The 20,109-nt window shown below is 50.0% G+C and overlaps 2 protein-coding genes across 2 annotated transcripts in view; both read left to right on the top strand.

The window, feature by feature from the left end:
- LOC128889442 (cytochrome c oxidase subunit 7A1, mitochondrial) overlaps nucleotides 1-20,109 on the top strand; it is a 345,364-nt gene that overhangs the window by 237,033 nt on the left and 88,222 nt on the right. The gene's annotated exons all lie outside the window — the stretch shown is intronic.
- Nucleotides 1-20,109, top strand: part of LOC128889560 (protein dachsous) — a 60,418-nt gene that overhangs the window by 35,531 nt on the left and 4,778 nt on the right. The window contains exons 7-15 of the mRNA XM_054147282.1: nucleotides 789-1,067; nucleotides 1,527-1,750; nucleotides 2,171-2,837; nucleotides 3,278-3,628; nucleotides 6,717-7,043; nucleotides 7,191-7,677; nucleotides 11,864-12,809; nucleotides 12,894-13,179; nucleotides 17,595-17,891. Of these exons, the coding sequence (XP_054003257.1) occupies nucleotides 789-1,067; nucleotides 1,527-1,750; nucleotides 2,171-2,837; nucleotides 3,278-3,628; nucleotides 6,717-7,043; nucleotides 7,191-7,677; nucleotides 11,864-12,809; nucleotides 12,894-13,179; nucleotides 17,595-17,891 (3,864 nt within the window). The remainder of the gene's footprint in view (nucleotides 1-788; nucleotides 1,068-1,526; nucleotides 1,751-2,170; nucleotides 2,838-3,277; nucleotides 3,629-6,716; nucleotides 7,044-7,190; nucleotides 7,678-11,863; nucleotides 12,810-12,893; nucleotides 13,180-17,594; nucleotides 17,892-20,109) is intronic.

Genomic DNA, 20,109 nt, shown 5'->3' with positions numbered 1-20,109 from the left:
TATGGACGTTTTGAACGTCACGTATAGCGAGAACATCTCTACGTTAACGCCTCAAAAACCGCGAGAGGCGTGGAAGAAAATTTGTGGCGTAGGAAAGTGTGCATTACATTAACATTATTAACGAATGAACTCAATTTATACGGAATTAATGAGATCGTAAAACTAAATTAGCGATTTTATCTTCTTTAAAAGAATATCAAGTTCACGATCGATCGTTCGATTAAAACGATATTTATTCGCTACACGCCGTCGTTTTGTTTAGGAGTGTATTTCCTTCGGGCCAATCACCGCATAAATTTTGTTCTGGGAGGCGGTTTTACTAATCACTGCGAGAAGTTGAAATAAACGCAGCTCGTAAACGCTCCTGCGCGCCTACTTGCGGATATCAAACGCAAAATATAACTAAGAGGAGTGCCGAATGTATCGTTCATAGGGCTGGTCGAGACGTAATTGAAACGAATCGGCTCATTTTCCATCTTAATTTCATAAAGGTCATCCACCACGGACTTGTATGTGTTATGGAAAACGGAGCAGAAGTTGTTAAAGTTAATTGACTCTATTTCATCATGTGGATATCATCGCAATTGCAATCGAGATAAACTGCTCGTTCGTTCTTTTATCCATTTCGATTCGACAATCTTCCTTTTAATGACGTGATTTTCTTTCATTCGTAGTCATTTGAAGGCCAATTCGAACCATTCCAGTATTCCAGTATTACGGTGCTCGGACTATTATTATATCTCCGATCTCTGCCACCAATTAACAATTGCTGCCGCTGATGATTCCAGGCGAGATCACCACGAAGGAGCCTCTGGATCGCGAGACGAAAAGCGTGCACGAGCTGGTGCTGGAGGCTCGCGATCAGGGAACACCCGCCAGGGCGGCCAGGGTGCCCCTGAAGGTGACTGTGCTGGACGTGAACGACAACTCGCCGGAAATCGTGGATCCCCAAGGCGATGTCGTCAGCGTCAGGGAGGAACAACCGCCAGGAACGGAAGTGGCGAGAGTCAGAGCCTTGGACACCGACCTTGGCGAAAATGCCTCCGTAACCTATACCATTCTCAAAGGTAACTCTATACTTGGATCGATGGGACCGAATCTGCTTCGCTTTTTGTGCTCTGGATGAGGCGTTTCCAGAAACTAATTAGCCAATTACAGAAACAATTATGCACGGTCTTAAAAGTCGAGCTGGAGCGGCTTTCGTTGAAATTTTATGGCCCGACGGCGAACGTTACGCGATTATATCTTCTCGTTATGATCGCTTGCCGGTTTTTTCGTCCTGCTTTCGAGGAACGCTATCGTTTCGTCTGGCAATCGAACGTTCGATAATAATTCTATTCCCTTGGTGCATTGTCCGAAACCTGTTCGTCTATCTCGAATAACAAACATTGTAGCTACTTACGGGAATAGAATCGTGATAATTGAAGTTATTTGATTAAGAATAAATGTTCACCGCTACCCTAAACGGCAACTTTCTACGTCTGCTCGATGGCTTCGAGTTATTCACGAGTAACCTTGATCCTCAGACCGAGGCTCGGACGGTTACAACGTTTTCACCATCGACCCGATCACTGGCATGATCAGAACGAAGGCAGTTCTCGATCACGAGGAGCGAAACGTGTACCGGGTGTCTGTAAAAGCCACCGACGCTGGACGACCACCCCGACACAGCGTTCGCGCGCTAAGTGTCGAGGTTTTAGCGCTCGCGGACAACCGACCGACTTTCACCAGCAGCAGTCTTACTTTCAACGTGAGTACCACGTGTAATTCATTACGAAAACGGGGATGAATGCATTTTTCACAAACCTTCTTTCAAGAGATGTTAGCGTCTTTTTAGAAGAATCCCTTGACTCTAAGGGGTCGTGACAAAAGAAACACGAATCGTTCGTTTATATAGAATCTGTAGCTTGTATCTTTGAAATTCATACGTAAAAGGTCAGTGCGCGTTCTTCAAAATTATTTTCGTCAAAGTTCCTTTCATAGAACCAAGATTTCCCTTGATCATTCTCGCAACGAACTCGTGAAAAATGCCCTCCGGTTTGACGCCGGCCGAGTGGCATGTCCTTTCCGAGGGGAATGCGCGTCTCGAGGAGGCGTGCTTTATGACAGATATGAAACTGTCGCCGCGTGGCTTTTACAATCCTGCTAATTGGGAAAAATGACCGTTCAGGTGCGCGAGGACGCGAGTATCGGGCAAGCAGTGGGCTCGGTGTCGGGCGCTGGGCCCGCGGGTCGCGTGGCCTTCACCCTGGATTCCCTGACGCCCATCAGCGAGTTTCCAGCGTTCGACGTGGATCGGAGCTCCGGCCAGTTGGTGGTCGCCCATTCCCTCGATCGCGAGAACGTCAGCGTCTACCACCTGGAGATCCGCGCGTTGGACACCACGTCGATCGGGAATCCTCAAAGCATAGCTGTCTCGGTGAAGATCGTCATCGAGGATGCGAACGACAATCCGCCACGGTGGCCTCAAGACCCCATAACGGTCCGCGTGTCGGAGAGAGCCATGATAGGCTCCACCATCTACAATCTGACGGCCAGCGATTTGGACAGCGGCTTGAACGGCGACCTTCGATACGGGCTGGTTGCCGAGTTTCCATCGCGTGGCAGTTTCGCAGTTGATTCGCTGACCGGAGCTCTGACGTTGGCGAGGCCTCTGGACAGGGAGGAAAGGGCAGAGTACACTTTGATCCTGAAGGCGTCCGATCGCGCTCCACCTGGAGAGCAATTAGCCTCGACCGTGACCGCGAGGATCATCGTTCTCGATCAGAACGACAACGACCCGGTTTTCGTTGCGCCTGAGTCCACCACGGTCGCCGTCACGCCTGATCTCATGCCTGGTGAGTACCATAAATATAACGTTCTCGAATAATTGATTATTGACTAAGGTCCACGCTGTTCTAAATGATCTAGATCTTAGTTGACATCACGCTACAAAATAGAAAAATAAGAAATATATATTCAGAGCCATCGGAATTTCCTTTCGTTAATGTTTCTAATAACCGATACACTCAAAAATGTTACACGCTATTACAATAAATTACTCGAACCGGGATCGATGAATATTCCTACAAGGAATTACCTTGTACCACCCATTCTCGGGCATCGTTTACGCGTGCGCCCTTATCCCCGCTTCTGCATAGCGGGAGAGACAAAAGGGACCCGAGGATTTCATAGAATTTTAACGATACAGCAGTCCGCGGTAAATAGTCGATAAATTTATTAAGCGTAGACGGGCAATTCAATTATAAAGTCGTATCGTAAATTGGCATCGTTGCAGGAGCGACGCTCGTGAGAGTGGTCGCGGTGGATAAAGACGCAGGTGACAATGGCCGTGTATCGTACGTGATTACATCGGCGAACGAGAAGGTGGGATTCTCGGTGGGTTACGAGTCTGGCATAGTGAGCCTGGAGAAGCCGATGGTGAAGTCCACGGAACTCGAGATTACGGCGAGCGATCACGGTTCCCCGCCGAGAAAGTCCACTCTGAGGCTGACGCTGACGTTGGCTTCTGGCCAGACCAACGGACCTCCTCGGCTGCTGCTGTCCAACCCGGTAGCTAGAATATCAGAGGACCTGCAGGTTGGCTCCTCGGTCCTGAACGTCACCGGGCCTATCATCGCCGATCAGGGTAAGCATTCCACTCGTGTATCTTTGGCGAAAGGGCTATCGTTGGTGATTGGGAATGATAACGAATCGATAGGATTGATACTGGTGAATTGTGACCATGGGAATGGTATCAGGCGTACAGGACGTTTACTCCTTTAAAGGGTATTCACTTGGTCCCTTTGAAGGATGATGAACTAGTTGTGTATGATAAGCGGTGTATGCAACATTTCGTTCAAGTGTGTTTGGTAGTCGCTAGGAGGTCCTCCAGTAAGGGGACCAATAAAAATTTCCACTGTATTCAATTATGTACGTACTGAATTGCCTGGGTATCATCGCCACGTATTCGATATCGGTCCAATCGCCGTCCACGGTCCGCGAATCGTCAAGATCGCCGATTCCCGATTCCAGATTCCGCTTTATCCCCGTTAAATACGCGAGATAAAACCGTTGGAGTTACAACCGGTCAGTTTATTGATAAATATCCAACGATGGTCGTATATCACTGCTCGCGGCCGAGATGATCAGATAGAGAGTCGCGTATATTCGGTTAACGCTTGCAAGGATAATGCTAAAGGGACAAAGCCGAACCAGGCTCGACTCGGAACTTATCGATCTCCCCCACAACACACGTACACGCGTGTGCTCGCGCTCGCACACACAACAGCGAAGGACGACAAGGACGTAGGAGAGGACCAAAAATGGGGCTACCGAGCGGCTACCCTTTTAGGTGCTCCGCTCGCGTCGTTATTGTTTCGGTGGTGCGTCGGCGCATAAAGTGCCAGGGAACAGGAGGGGCTGTCAATTTAGCGCTGTACCGGACGAAGAACAGAAATTACAGTCTTCCTCTCCTTCCCTATCTCGCCATTCAACCCCTTTCCTCGCGGGATAGGGGAAGGTCGCCTTATTTGTACCAACGAGCAAGACTCGTTCAATCTATGTTTTGCAAGGATCGGTAATTGTAGAGTTTATATATATAGAGTTTATATATCGTGATTTGGAAATTTAGCCAGGAGGGTGCGATTGAAAACTGAGCCTGAAACTCCTTACAAACGAGTGGTGCGATCTCCAGTCATCGTCAGATGCGATCTTCTCACTCGCAAACTATACATACTGTTGCAATCTCTTCCAATAATAAGTAAAATTAGTCTCGATTTGTATCACGAAAACGATTCAATTTAAGAAAAAGACGAACCTATGCCGATTTAGGTAACCTTCCTCTACTTTTCGGATCGTTGATATCATCCGTTGCTCGAGCATTCGCCGAGGTGTGCGCCACCTACGCCTGCACGGCCACGTGAAGGGAATATAATCGGCGTGGGGCAACGTTGGATGCCCCAGCCTGGCTAATAGGAAAGCCCTGCTATGAAAATACCTCGAATAATTGCCTTGAATCCGGTCGGTGCCGGGCATTATAGTAAATTCAACGAAATGACTCGCGGTCCGGCTCCCTCGGGGTCGAGAGCGCGTTCCATCCGCGTGTAACGTTTGCGGAATACCCTGCTGCGGCCGAGACCGTGCTCAGCTACTCTGCGTAGGCCTCCTTCTGCCTCCTTCCCGACGCTGTTTCTCGTCGCCCTCTAAAAGATGCCGAAGGATTCCGCGGACGAGAAAATTCCAACGTGGATGCGTCCGTCGCTGCATGGTACACGGATAATCGGGCTCTACTTTCAGCGCGCGATAACGATAATCGTCCTTCGTTCGAGGTTATCCTACTTTCGCGTCTGGTATCCATTATGCCTCCTTGGAAACGATCGTCGATTCCTTGGCCGGCGTGTCACCCACATGTTGGACGATGCGACTTTTCGTTAGGGGAAACGAGGACATTTTAGGAACAAATACTTTTTCGATAGTGTCCAGCGCTCTGAGTGGTAGGTGGATCTAAACCTTCCACAGATGAGTTTAACCGCAGTGCAATCTCTAACGGTTCCACCAAGATCTGATTTCAATTTGAAAAAGAATTAGAAGGAATCCTTGTAAAAAAGCTTCGCAACCGGAACGACTAGGTCCAATCCACGACGGCGGGATGGCGCGCATAGTCGCCAGTCGTAAAGCAGAGGGAACACGAGCGACGAACACGATGATTACTAAAAGCGCGAGCGGAGAGTCCAATGTTCTCGGTCTCGTAGCAAAGCGTTCTGTACGGCCGACAACACGGTATATCGCTCGTTTTGCGCTTATCTAGACCGGCGCCCGTGTATCAGACGAGCGCATTAGCGCGCCCCGCGGAACCGTGCTGCAAAGGGGCCCGCGTCCCTACGGAATACCCCGAAGGACGACTCGTCCTGCCAGGGGCCCCGGAACCGCGACCACGATGGAGAAAAGGGAGAAGGAGAGAGTGGACGAGAGAGGCGAAACAATGGCCGCGTATATCATCGTGCCGCCAGCCTGCCGCGGTACGCATAGGCAAATCACCGGTTCCAACCAACACCGACACCCCTAAGCGCGCGCTACGCCGGCCACGAGCGTGTGCGTTCCTCGCCGATCGTAACTACCGTTCCTCTGGCTTCGTCTACGACAGTGGTTCTTAACCTTTTGCACCTCGCGGATCTACAGAACCTAACCGAGACATGTGTGTCGCGATACACTCCCGGGAATCAAGAGAGATCCGTCGCTACTCGGAGAAGAGAGGATTTGGGGAATTTGAGTCTGAGCTTTCGAAACCTGTAGAGTGATCTTCCCCCAAATATTCCATCTTTCTTTCTTCGGAAGAATTCTTCTATGAATGGGATTGGAAGATTTGAAGTACGTCGGTGTTCGTATTTAACTTGATATTACGTCCTGCATCGAATTCTGGTAACAATTTCGAAGACTATTGCGTGGGCATCTTCGCAGCCTGGTTAAGAATCACTGGTACACGCGCGAGCAGATATGCTCCCTCGAACAAGGCGAAGAGGAGGAAGCGTCGCTTTGTTGTAAGCCCTCTGAAAAACGGTCGACGACCAAACACGCGCCATCCTTTGGAATTTGAAAGTCGAATGCGTCGAAGGGCTTGTCTGATCCAGAGCTGAAGAAATCGATATCTTTTTGCATTTTCTTTGCAGGTCTAGATATAAATTTGTCGTACTTGTCGTTCTTTTTAACGTTGACCGTTGAATCTCCCATTTTCTCAGGTAACGTCAGCTTCAGCATCCCTGCGAACGTGGCCTCGAACAAATTCGCAATTTCTCCGAGCGGTTTGGTGACTCTTCGCGGACCTTTGAACCGCGAAGAGGCCTCGCACTACTCGGTGCCGATCTTCGCGAGGTCCAGCAAGCTGCTGGACATCAGCACGCTCGAAGTTCTAGTCATGGACGAGAACGACAACAGTCCCGAGTTCAGACCAGGCTCCTGTTACACGTTGAACGTTCCAGAGAACCAGGCAGCGTCTGTCATCCACACCATCGCGGCGACAGACCTCGACGAGGACAGGAATGGAGAGGTTTATTATACCATCGTAGGTGAGTAGACGCCAGGCGCGATTCTCCTTGTTTAGATACGTCATTACACTTTGTTTCAGAGTGTATTATACATCAACACCTCAGAGCCGTCGTATTTATTACCAATTAACATTGTAATCTCCAAAACACCTGTTCTTCTGTCCTCAGGTGGCAACATTGGGGCCAAATTCAACCTGGAACCCGTAACTGGGATGCTGTCGATGTCCAACCTGGATCGAGAGTCAGTTTCAAAGTATGTCCTGACCATATCAGCGAAGGACAACGGACGTCCCAGTCTCGAAGCCCACTGCAACTTGACTGTGATCGTCCTGGACGTCAACGACAACGCTCCTACTTTTATTCAGAATCATTACACCGAGTCACGACCCCGCGCGACGCATCAGGCCGGCGATTACGCTAATTTCGGTCTGTCCAGCGGGTTTCCGTACCCGGCAGCTAATTACCCAACAAGTTACCATTTGGGAAAATACGCTGTGACGATATCCGAGGACATGGCACCTGATTCCAGCGTGATGTCCGTGAAAGCGACGGATCCCGATCAAGGAGTGAACGGGAAGATCACGTACGCCATTGCTGAGGAGACCAACTGGCTGTTCAGGGTTGACAACCTGACGGGAGTCATTACCACGGCTGGGTGAGTAATGGTCTTTATATTGAATTTTTATTTCTATAGCTAGGCGAATTCGTTAAAAGACAGCGTTCTCTTCATCGAGCTCGAGGTAAAAGTAACACTGGAACAGTGCAACTTCTCTCAGATTTCTCGTGAACCTACATACAAAAGAAACCATCGCGTCCTTCGTTTATTCTACTGTATTCGTCGCGGTCGAGCTCCTTTTTTCCGCCATCGCAACGTTCACACTGAGTTTATCTGGTCTGGGTCGCCCGCCTTCTCTGGATCGCGTCTCCCACAGTGGCGTTTCTTTCGCGAGTGCCAGCCAGGCAAACTAATTTCATTCCTGCGTTAATTACCACGGGACCTTTATTGCGCGTCCGATTAGGATCGCCCGTGGGATATTGCGCCGCCAACCGGGAGTTATAAAGCGAGTATCGCACGAGAGGAGCGGCTGGGCCACGAACCAAGGGGGGAAAAAATTCTTTCAGACGAGGAGGTGGCTCAGGAGACGGCGGGGTGGTCTAGGAATGTCGTAAAATTATAAAGTCAGTCGATGGGCCCCGCGAACGATGCACCGTGGTCGATTAGTCGATTCTATATGCATAACCCGTCGGCACGGGCGTACATGTTCTTCCTTCTCTTGTCTTCGTTCCTCGACCGCAGCTCTTCTCCACCTCCTCGTCATTCTACCGCGTGTCCCTCGCGATTACACGCGCAATAAACCCGCGTCGCGGAGACGTCGTTAAAGTCGTGCCCCTACCGTGGCTTCCGTCCCGTCAAGGTCGAATTCCGTTAATTAATAGACAATTTCGCAACCGAGTCCCACGAACTTTGGCCCTCGCGCCCCACGAGTTATTAATGATCGGCGAGTCGATTGCTTCGCGTTACGTGTGCACGTAAACGTTTGCTCTGGTCTTGTGAATTTCTCCGCGGCCTTCCAGGTGGCAGGATCATCCTTAAATAGGTAGCTGAGACACCTACCTAACGTTGCATTTCCAGTTTCTTGCAATAAGCTTGTTACTTGATACCATACTTGATACCATGAGGTGCTGAGCATATAGGTCTGATTACTCCTCATCTAATCTAACCCTTTCGCACGGATTGCGTAGCAGCGTAAGTGTTTGTCTTAGTATTTTAAACCGTTTCGCAGCTTTCCCGAATGGCAGGATCATCCTTATATAGTTTGCTAAGGCATTCATTAAATGTTGCATTTCTAGTTTCTTGCAATAAGCTCGATACTTGATATCACGTTTGATGCCATGAGATGCTGAGCGTATAGGTCTGCTTTCTCCCTGTCCGATCTAACCATCGCACGATTCGCACCGCAATGTAAACGTTTGCCCTTCTGTATTTATTTGTAATGTACAGGTAGAAGGATCATCCTTAAACATATGGCTAGGGCATTCGTTGCACGTTGCATTACTAGTTACTCGAAATATGTTTTACGCTAACCTAGCTCTAGGCCTTTGAATTCCTTTATAGCTTTTCATATGACAGGATCATCCTTGAATAGTTGACTAACCCATGACTGGTATCTTTTCTAATTTCTTGCGATAAAGTTAGTACGATACTAAAGTTACTACGATACTATGAGGTGCTGAATACATAGGTCTCATTTCTCCTTGCTACTTAGCTTGTACTAAGACGAACACCTCAACATTCCGAACGCAACGAAGCTTTGCAACGAAGTCGATGTCCTACGATTCCATCGACCGAGGCAGCGTTCGTTCACAGACTTTTCCCAAGTTTTCCCTCTTGGCAACGCGCAAGTACTTCTCGTGCTGTAGCAAGCTGGCGATCGTTAGAAAGGCTCGAAATTTACCCCGGGTCCGGGAACTCGTTGCCGGGCGCATCTGGTTGCATCTTTAATTCCGATTTATCGGTCAATAGACGATTGTTCGAATCCGGAGAACGGGCCGGATTTAAACGGAAAGTGGCGGCGGTTAGCTTGTTTGTGTGACGGAAGCCTTAATCGTGCACGGCGATCTTGTGTAATCCACGTTCGCCATTACCATAACTCTGCGGATCCACTGTTGGCGGCTCACTGGCCGCTGTTTCGTGCCTTAAATCGCACGAAAGCCGGGGGAGGTTGCATTTTCGCCGCTACCGAGCGAATTTAGCGTCCCCGTCGCCGTGAGCTATACCTACGCTTCGAGGAATCGCTGCATCGACTTGGCGTACCGCCGTCCACCTCCAGTTTTCCTCTTTCTAAGCAGCCAGGATTAAATCACGCGAGAAAGGGTAACGAGGAAATTTCCAAGGAAGGTAATCATCCTAAAGGACAACAGCGATCGGGAGTCGGGACACTTTCCCGCTCGTGCGGCCGTTTACTGAACCGCGCGGGCAAACGTCTTTATCGCCCTCGCTAATTCTAATCTAATTATACTATCGCGGTGAATTTTTCGCTCGTGCTCGCGCCGCTGCTTGAATGCATAATTTGTTCCCATTCAACTGGCGCCCGTTTAACCGGTAACATTCAATTGCCAGGGCATTTTTGCCCCCATTCCGCCGTCAGATACCGCGCGATAAGAGCCAGAGGGCGGGCGTAATTTATCGAATCGGCAAACTCTGTCTTTATTAGCGGCTTCGAGGAGTCACGCGAGACCCCTGCGCGAATTCGCGTGGCCTCCGCCGATAAGTACCGACAGGTCCCCCCTACCCCCGTCCACCTCTCTGCCACCCGTCCCCCTGCCCCGATAATGGTTTCGCACGTACGGTAACGTACGTAGGTACACGTAATAACCTTTAACGAGCGTGGAATAATAATCGAGAGTCGGTAGCGCGCGAGATCGACGCAGTTATTTACGATTTGAGCGAGTCGACTCGCTCCGGCGCTGTCGTGCGATTAAACGAGCTCGCCCTTTTTCATTTACGCCGGCACGAATCGCTTCCGTCGAGATTATGCTGGATAATATTTCCTCGAACCATGCGCCACGGTGCCCGTTGCAAATCATTGTCTCTGTCACGGACGGGAAGAGCGGAAGATTGCCACAAGCGTTCGCTTAGAGTGAGAAACATGGTGGCTACAAACGCGAATGACGACAGCTCAGCATCCTCTGTGCTTTGCCACACGGCGTCTTTCGAATTTGATTTCTTATTAGAGACGCTTCTTATGGAATTATCTATCGTGGTAGTTCGTCTTGATCAGCAGACGATAGCCTACGTCACTGACGAGGTTTTAGGAACGTACCAAAGGTAGATGCCAAACTTGGTTACCCTAGAAATAGAACTATCCATAAAACATGTCCTTATACTATCGTTAGAATACTCTGTCGTTAAGAATCGGACCTCCCTCGATGAAACAAGCCTTCCCCTTAATAATACAGACCGCGTACCATCGTGAACCCTTATCCTCGAGTCCTCCTCGGCCAGTCCTTCATCGGATAAGTCAGGTAGGCGATAAACGTGTCGCGCGAAATCGTCTACATCGTTTACAAAATGCTGCGCTGCTAAACGCGCGCCTAGCCTATCGGTGGCGAATCGTTCCCGGCGCCGGCGTCGTGGCGCGTTATCGACACGATCTCGTGAGATCTGGTCCCGCTCGTGGGCTGCGAATCGGGGTATATCTTCCGGGTGGTCCTGGGAACGAACAAGGGGAGAACGGTGATACACACCTACCCGCGCGGCAAACAGCAATAGCAACAATAACAGCAGCGACGCGACACGGGCGCGCGACGACGGAAGCTACCGATCTCGAGGGAACCGAGAGGATCGAGACGGCGAAGAGGGACGAAGAGAGCGCGCGAGAAAGTTCGGGGGAAGACGCGATCGCTGGGAGAACGGAGAGGAAGAGACGAGGACGGAGATCGCGAAAGAGTGGTCTGACCGGGGATCTGGTTTTGCATATCTGGCTTTTTGCAAGGCTGAAATAATGCATTGAAATGCCACATGGTGTCCCGCTGAAATGACACACTGCTGTCGCGCGGCAAAAGTATGCCGCTGCGCGCCTCCTCGCGACACCCTTCCGCTCTATAGATCTCCCTATTCCATGTCGCGATGCTCGTTTGCGGCTTTTTTTCTTCCTTTGTTCTTTTCTAGCCTCTTTGACGGTTGGTTACGTCTCTATGGCACCTGGAGAGAGCACTGTCGACGAAGCAGGATTTTCTGCTAATAACATTGAATACTTTAATGTCGATACACTGTTGACAGATCGGTAGATCTATTCTATCTCCCAACAACTATTAACATATCTTCGCCTCTGTTGCAGCCCCTTGGATCGCGAAAGACAGAGCGTCTACAATTTCTTGGTGGTAGCCACGGACAGCGGCAAGTACGACGCCAGGAGCACCTCGATCCCCGTCGAGATCCGCGTCAGCGACATCAACGACAACGCCCCAGTTTTCTCGGAGTACCCATTCCGTGCCAGGGTGTCGATCGGTACGCAGACAGAAAAGAACATCCTTAGAGTGGTGGCGACGGACGCTGACGAAGGTTCAAACGGAGAGATCGTCTACTCCTTCCCGCAGGACCAGGACAAGCTCAAGTTCAGAATTCATCCGAACACGGGCGTCGTTACGGCGGCGTTGTCCCTGTCGCAAGACAACGGCAAGACCTACCACTTGGAGGTCCTGGCCACAGACAAGGGGATCCCTCCTAAAAGCGCAAAGGGCCTGATCGAGCTGCAGGTCGGAGATTTGATCGACCTGGTGCCCGTGCTGAAGTTTCAGAACGAGACGTACGAAGTCGTCATCCAAGAAAACTCCGCTGCAGGCACGGAAGTGGTCCAGGTCACAGCTGTTCGGTCGGATGGCAGACGACACCACGTTTCCTACTCTCTGGGGTCCGGAAACGATTTTGGCACGTTCATCATCGACAAAGATACTGGCCTGTTGCGCGTTAACGATCCTGCGAGATTGGACGCTGAACTGTGGACCGATATGAGGGTGAAACCTGTGGATGAGCAAACGGCGGATGGACACGCGAATACCTGGGGAAGGTCCTTGGAAGGCCAGCTGTCCAAAGAGGAGCCCAGGGAGAGCTCGAAGCACGTCCTCACTGTGGTGGCCAGGACATCCGGGACAGATCCTTTGGAGGCTTACGTCAAAGTGGTCGTCAGGGTGTCCGACGTGAACGACAATCCGCCTGTGTTTACTCAGACGCAGTACTCGGCGACTGTCCTGGAAGGAAACGTCAAGGGAGACTTTGTTGTCAAGGTAATTTATTTATTAATTTGGCAGAGAGCAACTCTTTCGAACATCTTTCCTGCAATTTACAATTTGTGTTTTCCCTGGATGCAGCTATCGGCCAGCGACGCTGATCAGGGAATGAACGGCAGGATCCTCTACCACATCGTCGACGGAAACCCAGACAACGCGTTCACCATAAGCCCACCCTATAGCGGAGTAGTGCGGACTAACATCGTTCTGGATCGCGAGATTCGCGAAAAGTACAGGCTAACGATCATAGCGACGGATCAGGGGAATCCCCAGCTGACTGGCACCGCAGCCCTCAGCGTCAGAGTGATCGACATCAACGATAATCAGCCCACGTTTCCGGAACACAGTATCATCTCCGTCTCCGAAGGTAAGTTTAAAGTTCTGTATGCATTAACTGTTCGACACACGAACGGCTGGGTTCGTGGTAATTAAAATAAAATGAAGTAGGTGAGAGGGGTAGGGATGATGAAACGTTAATGCCAGTGTCTTAGAAATTAAACAACCCGAGATAATTGCATCGGTCGTATAGTCCAATTACAGCGTTTGTCCTCCTTAAGAGGCACGGCGGAAATGAAGGTTAACCAGCCGATTATTAGCTAGCGCTGTTTACAATCGCCCACGAACAAGTTACGAGCAGCCGCGATTGCGTATACGCCTCCTTGTATTTCATCGGTCTGTGTCATTTCCAATTAGCCCCTTCACGGCGAGGCTGGCGATCGGTAAATGACCTTCTTCCTCCGTCTAATTGGCGAATCGATTGCAACAACCTGGATTCTTTTACGGAAAGTGGAAGTTAGATGTCGCGAGTTGAGGAGCTTTCGACGTCCCAAGGGACCCTCGCGGCACTCCCGTACGAGATTTTCGCGATAGCTCGGCTGCACGCGAGAAATACGGACTACGGTTTTGCATTTTCTGGATGCGGGGCGCGAATTCATTCTGAGGATAAATCGTTGGTATCTAGGTTCCACAAAAGCCTATATTTCATATATAGGCTTTTCACATATTCGAGCGAAATCAGTCGAATTCTGCTTGTTATCTGCTCTAAATACATTCGATCCAACCACGCGAAAAGAGACGTTTCTGCGTGGCAAAGTGAAGCATGATCGGTTAGGGCACCGGTACGAGGCGCGAATCGGTCGAAGAGGCGACCGCGAAGGGAAAGGTCGAAAGGGGGCTCGAGAAACGGAGTCGAAAGGAAGGAAAAAGAGAGAAGAAAGTGCACGAGGAATAAAGAAGGAGAGGCGCGGTTAGCCGAGGTGGGAGTGCATACTACTCTCCAAGTATAAAGTTAAGTGGCAAAGGATTTATGCCGGCATTAAAGTCCAACTGTTGCGGAACAATCTGCATAACTTAGGCCAGGCTGCGAACGCTCGTTCGGCGTAGCTCGCGCTCTTTCCTCTACGTGTCGTTCCTCGGGTTCTTTTTTCGCCCTCTCTGTTCCTCATATTGTTCCCCATTGACAGATACGATTCAATGGAACGGCACCCACCGAAGGTGGCCCCCGAGTTTGACGAGCAAGCGCCAGGCCAGCCTCGTGCTCGCTACCGTGCCCCTCGAGAAGTATCAGTTAGGGGGGCATTGAATATGCAAAAGTATAGGTCGTGGTTCAGAATCTTTTCTAATTTTCTAACCGGTTAATATGACTGACTTGGCAACTATCTTAGCATCATCAATTTTTCAAAATATATGAAGTAAGTTTAAAGATGTATTCTATCTTTATATTTATTGTATTATATTTCTTTATAAAGCATACTAATTGGAATTCTGCGTATCAGTCTAAAGACTACCACTCTCCTTCGGCCTCTATACTAACATATGGCCCATGTCGGTATTTACTCGCAATCTATTTAATCAACGGCTTTCAGAAATTGCGTAAAAATAGTCGCACCATTTTTCGAAACCTCTTAGAGCGAGAGGACCCAAAGAAGGATAGAGACGTCGCGGGGAAATGGCGGTAAATAATGAAGGAGATTCGAGGCTCGTAATTGGGCGAAGTTTCGCTTGGCGCGATGTTTCAACTACTCCGGACGACATAGTCTTTTTACTTGTCCAGTCTTCGAGACCTCGAGGATCGAATGCGCTTCGTTTAATTTACATCGCGAAACTTCGGTTCACGATGTCCCTCTCATCTCGCCGCAATTCTCCTTTACTTCTTCTGGTCCTGGTGGCCCTTTTTCTCCGCTTCCTCCTCTTGTCTCGCTCGTCCTTTTTTCACCCCACTTCCTCCCCCTTCGTCTTGTTCTTGTTGCGGCGTCGGTGTTCCCTTTCAGCTCTCGCTCCTCGCGAGAGACTTCTAAGAACGTTCGACACGAAAGGCCGCGTACTCGCGCGCCAACGGAGGTAACGCGAGATCGCTATCTAATTTGTATCACCATAAAACTTCACTCCGGCGCAAACGAGACTGCTACCACTTCTATCCCCGATGTGCCGGCTCGATAGAATATATTTAATACCGTCGTCGCGCAACGCGCGCCCACGGAGATCCCGGAGGCGAGCCGGCCTTTTCAGGCACCTGCCGCGCCATTGCGCCACTTATCCTTTTGACAATCGATATTGGACCACTTTCGTCTAGGCTCTTCGTTCTTTCTCATCCACGCAGTCGAGTTCGCATTTCGACAGAAATTGTGACTACATAAGAGAGTAAGTTTAATTTGCAACAATGCAAAGTCGAATCAGTTGAATTTGTACATTCTTTACGTTGATTTCATTCTTACTTTACGTTACTTTGCATTTGGATTAGTAATATGGATCCCCCTATAATAGCTCGGGTACCTCGGGGTTGCCAAACCCGTACTGTAGCTACAATTGAACATAGCTACAGTCCCTGAGGGCAATCACCTATATAAATAAAGCATAGCTGATTACAAAAAGGACTAAAGACTGCATTCCTTGAATTTCTGCTGCAAAAAAAAGTGTTTTGGCAAGTTTTTTGACGACCACTGCAGCCCCCATGAGAAATTATCCCAAGCCCGCGACCGGCTCGTATTTTAGCGAAGCGCACAGTAATTGTTTTTAATTATCCCAGGGTGAACGCGGCGTATGTAATTATCGTTCGGCCTAAAACGAGAGGTGCGGTTTGCCGATGTTTGATAGGCCCCACGCCTTTGTTTCTGAGGGGGACCCTCGCCGCGTCCGCTCGCTAGCGGTGCACACGGGCAACCGCGCGACCGCGAGCAGAGCCTGTGCACGCACTCGCAGTCGAAGGAGGATTTAATCGACAGCATCGATCGAATCGGTTCCGAAACTGGCACTGACACGAGAAATCGAAACAATGGTAGACCACCGTCGAGCGGATTTTCCGTACAAGGAGTACACACAGGCGACGTATCGCATTCGCGTGCGCTGCCCGCCGATCCGCGAACGCCCAGGACCTCCGGTAATCAGAATTAACTCGATATAACTTACGAAGACCGAGTGCCAGACCCTGGGAATTTATTATTTCGAGGCGCATTCCGCTCGATTCACCACGAGTTTCCAACTCGGGGCTCGAACACTCCGAGTCTAGGAGCTATCGACTTTTCGCCGCGGAATAATTTAAAGCACGACGTCCTTACACGCGATGATACCGTTACGGAGGCACTCGACTGCCGAGACATCGTAGATAGCGATGAATTTTCTCCAAGAGTTCAGGTTACGAATAGAGAGATCATACCTCCGCTTCCGAACGGGACAACACTACCGGAACTCGAGGAGCTCGGCCACGGGACGTGGCCGCTCTCCAAACCGATTTACACGACTTTAACGATCGGCTGTGAAATTTACGAGCGGACGTGGCCACGTGTTAGTCCTCATCAGAACCAACTGGACACATCGCTTGGCGAAATAATTCTTTTATTGGCGCAGGTGTTGGCTCCGTTCGCAGCACGTCACTCTATGATATTTTTTAGTGTTCTATCCGTATGCCAAGCCTCGTCCAAATAGTCAATCGATCGATATTTTCTTACTTTATCTTTGCTAGATACGATCATTTCAGTCCTGCTTTCCATAATAATGACTTATACTCCCTCCCATCTTACCGGAACTACTTCACCTCTCAATTTCAACAAGACCTCCAATTTCCGCTATCAACGTTTCGTTGTGGAACGACTCATCGTAATCATTTTTGCGATTCCCAGCGAGGACAATGCCGACAGATTTTTATCCCGAGCTCCCGTTTTCAATATACCTCGGCTACCGTGGTCCAACCGTTCGTAATTTGCCCGCGGCACGCTCGAGATTATCGCCTACGATGCTCCGTACGAATCTTTGGAAGGATTCGCTGCGCCTTCTTCTTAGCACGAGCGAGATAAAACAAGCCGATAGTAGGGATTCAATGCATTTTAAACGCGACTCCCTTCGAGTGTCTTTAAGTTCGCGGAAGAGCGCCGTCCGGCCGCTCTATATATGTATCGCGAATGATTGTCTACCAGTGACAAAGTGGCTTCTTTGCCCGAGGAGAAAAAGACACGGGTGGGAAGGGCTGGGCCGCATAACGACGCCATTCATCAGTAACAACGGTGTCTGGCATTGTGCGACGATAAACCGACTGCGGTTCGATGTCGCGGTTAAACGGTTCATCAACGGTGCCTCGATTCCCATTAAACGACCTTCCTCTCCCTATATGGAAATCTGTTCCATGGGAAATGACACAGGAAACGAAGAAAATGTGTATAATATATCTAATGGTTGGAATAGTCACCTAGTCTTGGATGTCCTTCGTAAAGTAACCTCTAACTCTTCGACAGGATCTGTCTTGGATTTTCAGCGACCGTTAAAGTAACTGATACCGTTTTTTTGATGCAGCTACACCTGTTGGCACAGTGCTGAAGACTATTACTGCGAACGACGTGGATAGTTCTCCAGCTCTGACCTATCAATTCGGGAGCGTGACCAATCCAGGCCCCTTCAGCATCGATCGTTTCGGCGGCAAGGTCGTTCTTCGCAGACGTCTCGACGCCGAGACCCGATCGGAGTACAGCCTCCAAGTGATCGCCAGCGATGGCATCCACGAGGCGACCACGGACCTGATAGTCCGCGTCACGGATCTCAACGACAACGCGCCGCGGTTCCAGCAGTCGGCGTACATCGCCACCCTGCCAGGTGAGTAACTCCGACAGAGACCTCTCGGAATCCGTGGATCGTTATCGCGACGTTCGAACGCGCGACGATTATGTTAGGCGGTAAGATACAGCCATTCTAGGGTTTTTAACCCCAGTCGAGGAACGCCGTATCCTCGACAACACCGGGAATTTGATTTCTTATTTCGTTCCGCGTTGGTAGGATCGGGATTGCAAGAATTCAGCTGATGTTATCCGATACTCGCTAATATCGCTGGCTGGAGTAGTATAGTCTGGGGCTTGTAGCGGGTGTCATTGAATCGATTATGGAAAAATGGATAGGGACATCGACGAACACCGTTAATATTTGGTGCGATGCTCGAAAGCGAATTGCCAGGATTCGATTGTATGATCGTGGAGGGCTGTCGATAACAGAAAATCGGAGTAAATTTCTTGCTTCTAATCGTTCCTAACGAAGGGTCGTCTACAAGATCGACATTCCGTCTAAGAAATCCTCGCAACCGTGGACCAGGGAGCCGGATAGAGAGAGAGGGATGACAAGCAACGTCGAGCTGGCCCCGTAGCAAGTCCCTCGGCGCGAAATAAACGCGAGTTTAAAAACTGGTTTTTAGTAGACACGCGTTGTCCTGTTGCCCGTGTTCCAAACTCGAATTGACACCGCGCCGAGATAAAGCACGCGACAGAGAGGCGACCAGCGAGCGGAGGGAGGCCAGGAAAGAAAAAGATAGCTGGATGACAGAATGCGAGAGGACGAGGGCAAGGGGGACCGATGAAAAGCTAGCTGCCCGAATGCTGAAGGGAGCAGCAAAGGAAAGGAGACGAGGACCAAGAGGATCCTCGAAGACGGGAAGCGAGGATCGAGAGAGACAGTGTCGGGTTGAAGGGGTTGAGAAGGGAGGGAGGGCGGGCGCCCCCCGCGCCCCCCCGGGGAACGAAGGAGAATTACGAACGCCTTGCACATAAATAAACGCGAGGACACCGTTTGCGAGGCAGCCGAAAAGCCGCCTTCGCTGCAACCGCCGGCCGAGATCGCCCGCTTCGAAGACTCTCGAAACTTATTAAAAATACATAGGCCCGCGCCTAATGGTGCATTTCGGTGGGCGGCTGAGGGGCGATAGGGAGGGTCCGGATTGGCAGGAGGTGGACGTGGAAAGAGTCGAAAAAGGGGGGGAGCTCCCACGGCGACGGCCTCGCGAATTTGCATCTCCTTCTTATTTTCGTCTCTTCTTTGGCCCTCGCTACGTGGATTCGTGAAAACGGCCGAAGAAGGACGGAGGGGACAATGCGAGAGACCCGAGAAAAAAAGAATGTTGCGCAAAGCTGATCGATAACGCCGCTGGTACCTGGACGGGAGAAAGAGAGTTGCAATGGGACCGACGACCTTTGAGAGAATTTAGTTAAAAATAAGGAGCTGATTCGAGGGTGAAACAGAACGATTCAGCGTTTACGAAGCTGCAAAAGAAAGTACTAGCAAGAATGCATAGAAAAATCATCGATATCTGCATCGATATCTCCTTACTATGCAACAATTCCGGATCTTCCGACGACTGGATCCCACGAAACAAACCAACTAAACTAAACAAACATTGCGAAACTCAATTAACCGAGCAGCCCCGCGCCTCATCAACGAATCTCATCTTCGCCACGCTCGGACCGCTCCCGCAGGTGATCTTTTCTAAGCTGTCGAGCTATACCGCGGGTCAATCCCGGTAATGAGCAAAAGGTGAAAATAATAATTAGAAGCTCGCGAGGCAGGTTGCACGTTTCAATATCGACGCGTCTACAGATACGGGGAATCCCATAACGTATGCATACATCAATCTGCCCCCCAGGAACCGGTTAAGGGGTTACGTTTCTCGGAGTCAAAACAGAGGATGCGTTCGCGAATTTTTTTACGACGATGCTACACACCCGATCGAAGCGGACTTTATTTCTACAAATAGAACGTGGCACGAGCTTCCAGAATATATTTTTTATCTTCGTGTTACTCGCGAGATCAAGCCCGCGAGAGAGAGGTTAAAGAGAGACGAATTTCCTTCGACCTGGTGCGTTTTCGATGTCTCCCGACAGAGCACGCGGATCGTTTATATCGCGATCAACGAACAAGGGGGGACGAGTTAATCCCGCGATTATCAAAATCGTATTAAAGTGCCCGGTGTAGGCAGAATATATTCTGGAAAGAAGGAGGGATTAATGAAACGAGGGGAAAGGGAGATTATTACTCTCTCGCTGCCGGTAAT

The sequence above is a fragment of the Hylaeus anthracinus genome, unplaced genomic scaffold, assembly GCF_026225885.1.
Source record: "Hylaeus anthracinus isolate JK02 unplaced genomic scaffold, UHH_iyHylAnth1.0_haploid 11997, whole genome shotgun sequence".
NCBI lineage: Eukaryota > Metazoa > Arthropoda > Insecta > Hymenoptera > Colletidae > Hylaeus > Hylaeus anthracinus.
Note: the sequence above shows the minus strand (reverse complement) of the source record. Positions and strands in the feature narration are given on the sequence as shown.